General features: G+C 49.2%; 1 protein-coding gene across 1 annotated transcript in view; it reads right to left on the bottom strand.

Annotated features, from left to right (window-relative positions):
- Positions 1 to 5,850: 5,850 nt before the first annotated feature.
- ZFP36L1 (ZFP36 ring finger protein-like 1) overlaps positions 5,851 to 6,419 on the bottom strand; it is a gene marked incomplete at its 5' end in the record, with an annotated part of 890 nt that continues 321 nt past the window's right edge. Inside the window, one exon of the mRNA XM_009705092.1 lies at positions 5,851 to 6,419. Within this exon, the coding sequence (XP_009703394.1) occupies positions 6,010 to 6,419 (410 nt within the window).

The raw sequence follows: 6,419 nt of genomic DNA, 5'->3' as shown, positions 1-6,419 counted from the left end.
CTGTTTCCACTCTAACCCCTTCAGTTTGGAGGGGGAGGATATAAATCAGCTGCGGAGCTGCCCACAGGGCTTAGTCACAGCAGGTATTGGTTTAGGGTGTCGTAGAGAAACTTTTTTTTTTTTTCGCTGGAAGTATTCTAGGGAATAAGCGTCAGCTTTGTGAAGAACAGGCATTGCTTAACGGGCCAGAGAGTCTCCAAACAAAGGACATTTTACATCACCAGGCAGCATCATCTTCTAACATTTTGGGCTGAACTCGGCCTCGAGCGCAAGGGCTGTTCCATGAGTTCCCGGCAGACGCTTGCAGCATCCCTGCCGAGCCAGTCTCACCATCCCTCCCAGCGTTGCCAGCCTCCGAGAGACCCTCTGTGACGAGTGTCACCCCTTCCTCCCAGCTGAACTCCTTCCCAACACCAGTTTTGCTGTTTTCCTCCTATTTGTGGCTGTTTCACACCCCTCAAACTGCCTCTGCCATGGGGTCCTCCTGACCTGCTTCTCCTATGGGCTCCTCCTGACCCCTCTTCTGTGGGGCCCAGGTAAGGAAGACACCGTTCTTCAGTCTTAATTTTTTTGCCTGTTTTCACTTCACTGACCACAATTTTGCCTGTCACCAGAGCGCCTGGTCACTGATCACACCACCCTCCCGCAGCAGAACTGCCTCCCCGGCCCCACTGTGGGGTACAAGACCACACATCTTGATGTTTGCCTGTTGTTACGTAGGGCATGAGGAGCCTCCCTAAAGCACAAGCCCCTCTCTCCCTCCCAGGCAGGCACTGGGGCTGTGCTTTCGTGTCAGAGCCACCCCTGGACATGACTGCAGGCTCCAGCCCCCGCAGCACCTCCAGCACTGGAGCCTCTTTGCTCACACGCTGACCGCTGCACCTTCTCCCAAAGCCTCCATCTGCAGACTCAGGCACATACTAGCTTTCCCCAATGCAGGCCACACAAATTGCAGCAATTAGCAAGTGTAAAGGGCATGCTGTGGTTTTTGCATGTATCACTGCATCTTAATACTCATTCATATCCTTGGGCATAGTCATCAGATAGAATCCAGCAGGCGACATTATCCAGACCTTCCCCTCAATGCCACTGCTCCTGAGCCCCACAGGAGAGACCCAGTTCATTAGCCTTCACGCATCCAAACACCATTAGTTAAGAAGTCTTCAGACTCGAGACAGCACAGCTTCTCTCTCACCCTTGCTGTGTCGACTTGATCTCTAGCTCTTGCCTTGCTCCCAATCTCTAACGGTGACCCCATCATCTCCTGCTCCCCTCTGCTCTGCAAGGCCCGGCACAGCCCCATCTTCCCTACGTGACTTGCAACAGCAGCTCCAAGTCCCACTGGCAGACCACTGCCCTCCCTGCGCAGGAATCGTACAGACTGAAAACTCAAGCTAGGTTGCAACAGTCCTCCTCCAGGCATATTTCTACTGTTCTCTGCTTCTCCAAGTTCTTTCCCTCTCTGCCTCCCACTTTGATGACTATGCTGATGAGGCAAATTCTGTCAGGACCAGGAACTTGGAGCATTTCAGGGTTCTTTTTAAATGGCATTTTTTTGTTACTTGCAATCTGGCACAACATGCCCATGTACAAGTGATGGTAAACAAAGGTTGGCCAAAACTAGATAGTAAAGTTCCCAACTGCCTTTAAAAACAACAACAGCAACAACAACCACCACCCTAGTTGACTTGGCAGCACTTACCTACAGAGAAGTTCAGGAAACGAGGTGGCCTCTTTTTCTACAGCCCCCACCTGCAGAACTGGAGGTGTTTTGGTACAAAAGCCACATCCAGCCCATAGCAAGGGAGTAGCCAGGACAGTTGCTGGGACACCTACGGCTGTTGTAGGAATTAGGAAGGAGGGAGGCAGCTACTGGAGTAGGATGTGAGCCACCTGGAGCTCTGCAGGTCAAAGTCATGACATTACTCCTTACCAAGAACCACCTGGCACAGCCAGCCATACAGGCTGGCTGTGATTTCCAAAGACAGCTATACATGTTGAAGGTGGATAGCACTAGAGTCACCTGACTTTGAAGCCAAAAAATAAGTGACAGCTAATGCCTGCAGCTCAGAGGCATGGACCCAGTCTTCTTTCTTACAAGGAGCCCACAGCAAGTGTCCATAACAAAAAGTACGTGAGGAGCAGAAAGAACCACCATAGGTGTCTCCCTGCCCCGCAGCAAGAGCTGTAAGTGCAACTTGTAAAGTGCACTGAGGCACACTCTGCCATGCCATCTTATGTGGGATGACAGGTATCTTGTCCTTGTGGGTGCTTCTCTCTGCCCTGGCTCACCGGGCACGTCAGGAGCAACTGCAGCAGTGCACAGGCCAGCTCTTTCTTCCTGACCACGCTGAGAGTCCTGTCCACTAAATCAATGAGCCAGAGCATGGAGGAGCTCTCAAATCAGAGGAATGCGTGTCTCAAAACCATCATGCCAGGAAAGGCTATTTACCTTTCTGAGCCTTGGCTAGGCTATTACCAGCCATGGCAAATTGCTAGGGGACACAGATGCTAACCCTAGGAGAAGCAGCATGGACAAGTCAGCCTGCTAAATCCAAGGAAGGAGAAGTCCCTCCAGACTAGCTGCTGCCAGGTACCCAAGCTGCAGTGAATGCGAATGGCATTGGATCAGGCAAATCCCTGCATTGTTGGAGGCTCTTGCACGCTCTCTCTCCCCAGCCCTCCTCCTCAAACTATTACAGAAAGTAAACTTCTGATGCTGCCCGTTCTGCTCTTCTCTACCCCTTGCATGACCTAGCTCAAGGTTAGTTTCAAAAAGGAAAACACTGAGTGACAGAGCATTTATCATTAATAAACTCAGAGGAGAAAAATGGTGTGGCTTCCCAGAACCAGTGCACTAGAAGGACAAGGGAAGTACACAAGTACCATGAGTGAAGACCTACTTTTAGCACAGCTTCCCAGTTGTTTGTCATACCAATAGCACCATGCAACCAATGCAGCTATTCTCTTCATCAATTATTAACTGGGCAAAGACTATTTGTTTGAAGAGCTGCACAGAAAGTCCAGAGAGGAAGCGACCAGTTTCAAGCTCCACGTGCGTGCCCTGCAATAGGCTTGGGATCCTCTCCAGATCAGATACGCCTCGCTCCTCTGGGGCGGACAGCTCGGCTTCCAGCAGCGGGGAAGGAGGCAGGCCTGGGTGCTTGGGGCAGCCAGCCACAGGTCTTCCAGAGAGAAGCCCATCTCTCATGTCAGCCCCATCACCTTTGTGCCCAGGGGCAAGGCTGCAGTCAGGAGAAGGTATCTGAAGGTCATTGAGCAGTACCAGGGCTGTGCCCGTGGCTTTTCTCTCAGGGATCCTCAAGCAGTCCGCACCGTGTGCCAGTCACATCAGCATCTGCCGAGCAAACTCCCCATACAGCTTTTGCACTGTTCATGGGAACCAGCTCCTACCAGCCACACTCCTCTTCCACCATCTTTCCTCGACCTAGCTCACCTTTATTGCCAGACCACACAAGAAAGCGTGTTGCCCAAAGCCAGCGGCAGGGAACATACATTGGTGTAAGCCTTGAGGTATCCTGTAGCTTTTGTTTGGCAGGAACTTTTCCAACATGAATTAGGAAATCTCTCTCTTGAACACTGAGGCATGTCAAGACAGCTGAAGGATAGGTGGTTCGGCAATATTCCACCCCCGATGTGGAAGAGAGCTGGAACAGTTTCAGATGAAGAAGAGCGCCAAGCTTGCTCCAGAGGAGAGCTCAAAGGTGAAAACACAAGACACGCTATGAGCAGCAGCACTGGCAAAGAAGTGTCCCTAAACAAAATCCCTGGCTTCAGAAGTTTCTGGGATTGCCGACTGGTACTTCAAGAGGTATGAGGGCTTGAATGCGACAGCAGGGTGATCTGCATGTACACTGAGACTTTGCTGGGGACTCCACGTTCCTCTGCCCCACAAAACACCAAACAGCCGCTCCGCCAAAGCAGACCAGTGCCAGTAACAAGCCAGGCCTGAGATTTGGGAAATCTGTACCAGTTCAACTTCCCACTTTAGCCTCACTCAGAACACTCACAGGCTCTCCTTGAGGGGGGGAAAAAGCTGTGCAGGAATACAGAGCACATGAGAAACAAAAGGCAATCCAAGGTTTTAACCTACACTGATCAGAAAGAAGTTTGCAGGAACAGACCGAGTGACTCAAGATGGGAAGAGGACTCCGTAACAGAAAGAGGGCTAGAGGCCACCAGGGTAGGTCACGTCATGTATTTGCTGCTATCGATCTGTGCACCCATGTGCTTGCAAGGCTGACCCACTGAATCAGTGAGGAATGATGGAGGGATGCCTGAGCACACGGTGGGCACCTGAAGGGTCAAGAGGAGGGAAGTATCTGCATTTGAGTGGTTGTATAAAACCAGCCCCTCAATTTTTGCAAGTAAAACCAGCTTCACTGTCAGTTTCTTGAAAAAACTTGGGGTTTATTGATTTAAACTGCAAACAGTCGTTACAAAAGAGATTCTCTTTTAAATAAACTCACACAAAGAGGAAGAAAAAGCAATGTAGTGAACAGTAACGGGGGGACAGGGGGGGAAATTACATTCATTATTCTCTTTGTGCCAGTCCCGTTCACCTCAGCAAGGAAAACTCAAAACTTGGAATACAGAAACGCAAAGACAAACTGTATTTGGAATGTCTTCAGATAGGCACTTCGAGCCCAAGGCTTTTCTCCATGAAGAATCTATACAAAAAGAGGAAGAAAAACGTCTTCCTTCCACGCTGTCTCGCAACAGAGCTCAGGTATGTACATTCTAAAGCCCAGGCAGGCAAGACTCAGGGGAGGGGAGGAGGAGGAGAAGAGGAAAGGCAAAGAAGCACATTAACTCAATTTGCAGTTCAACACAAAAAAAAAAAAGGGGGGGGAAATTCTAAAATAAATAATCCAAACACAGTTTTCGCATTTTTTTAAATTAATTTTTCATTTTTTAAAATAAAATAACCAAAAAAGTGTAAAGTTACAAAAAAATGTCATTGTAGTATAATATATTAAACTGTGGGGAAAAAAGGAAAAAAGACACTTCACAATCTTAAGATTAATATGGAAGATCATAATTTAAACATAAAAGAATATATTCTATGGATTCATCATCCCGATAAATATGAACAAAATTAACAAAAAAGCATAGGTTTCGGCAATAAATACGTTTTGATAAGTTAAATAAGCTTTTTTATATTGTTGTGCAGTGACAAGCAAAATTTGCTCTCCAATTTCTGAAAAGTTATACAAAATTAAAAACCCAGGAAAAAAAAAATAATAAAAAGCTTGGCGTGAGTGCTCTAAGATAGGTCTAAAGTACTCTAGAGCAAAACCATTAAAGCTATGTCTACTGGAACTTTGTTTACACGAACTTGTGTGTGTATGTGTGGAATGACTTCTGTTGGCCCCACCCCCTCTATTTCTTTATTTGTTTTAAGATGTCACATGAATACACGGGGAACTTTTAGCACCAAGATCAAGTCTCTCATAGTCCATCTGGTTTTTGTTTTCTTTTTTTGCTTTGTTTTCTTCCTCCCAGTCGAAGTCCCACTCGTGTCACAATCTTTGTCCGTTCTCAGCTTTTCTTCCCGCAGACCTGAGCGGATCCAGGCAAGATTAGTCTTTAAGGGGAGGGGAGAAAGAGGACTGGATGTTAATGCCTGCCCACATGCCTGCAGTCTAGCGGAAACTGGCCAGTCGGGAAGGGACTGGGAGAGGGCGATGCAGTACGTGGCCAGTGGAGGGAGCCGGATCCGGACATTTCCTGCACATCTGGAAGTGCACAGAGCTGCTGGTGCCCTCTGCAGCTGGAGAGGTAATACAGTCACAGTGAAAGTGTTAAAGGCACTAATTTTGTAAACGTTATTGCTTTTCATCGTAATTTGGCACTTAAGGTTTAAGCCAGTGGGTCTACGGCAGGCAGGTGGACATGTTAACATCCAGTTCGGACTACTGGGGATAGGGTGGGGGGAGTTCAGCTTAACATCATAATAGAGGGGGGGGAGCAAGAGGAAACCCCAGATTAGTCGTCAGAGATGGAGAGTCTGCTGAAGATGGGAAGACGTCTTGAGGTGTCCAGGATAGGGGAATCTGAGCCGCTGTGGCTGCTGCTGGAGCTGCTCAGATAGCCCTCCTGGTCAGAGAGGGAGTCCTGAGGACTGGGCGGCGAGTCAAACATGTTGGGGGACTCGGACATGGGCCTGAACAAGAAGGTGGTGGGGGAGCTCCCGCTGGGCACCTGCACCCCCATGCTGGGGGCAAAGAGACTGACCAGCTCCTGGCTGGAGAAGGTGAAGGGGTTGCTGGCGCAGTCAGGCAAGGTGGGGGAGCCCAGCAGGTCGTCGGCACTCAGCATGGGCGGCGGGGTGATGGAAGTGGGGCTGTCCAGCAGCCCGCTGGCAGCAGTGCTGGGGAAGCCGGCGAAGCTGAAGC

Source organism: Cariama cristata, unplaced genomic scaffold (genome assembly GCF_000690535.1).
Source record: "Cariama cristata isolate BGI_N322 unplaced genomic scaffold, ASM69053v1 scaffold408, whole genome shotgun sequence".
NCBI classification, from domain to species: domain Eukaryota; kingdom Metazoa; phylum Chordata; class Aves; order Cariamiformes; family Cariamidae; genus Cariama; species Cariama cristata.
This window is presented reverse-complemented; position numbering and strand designations above follow the sequence as displayed.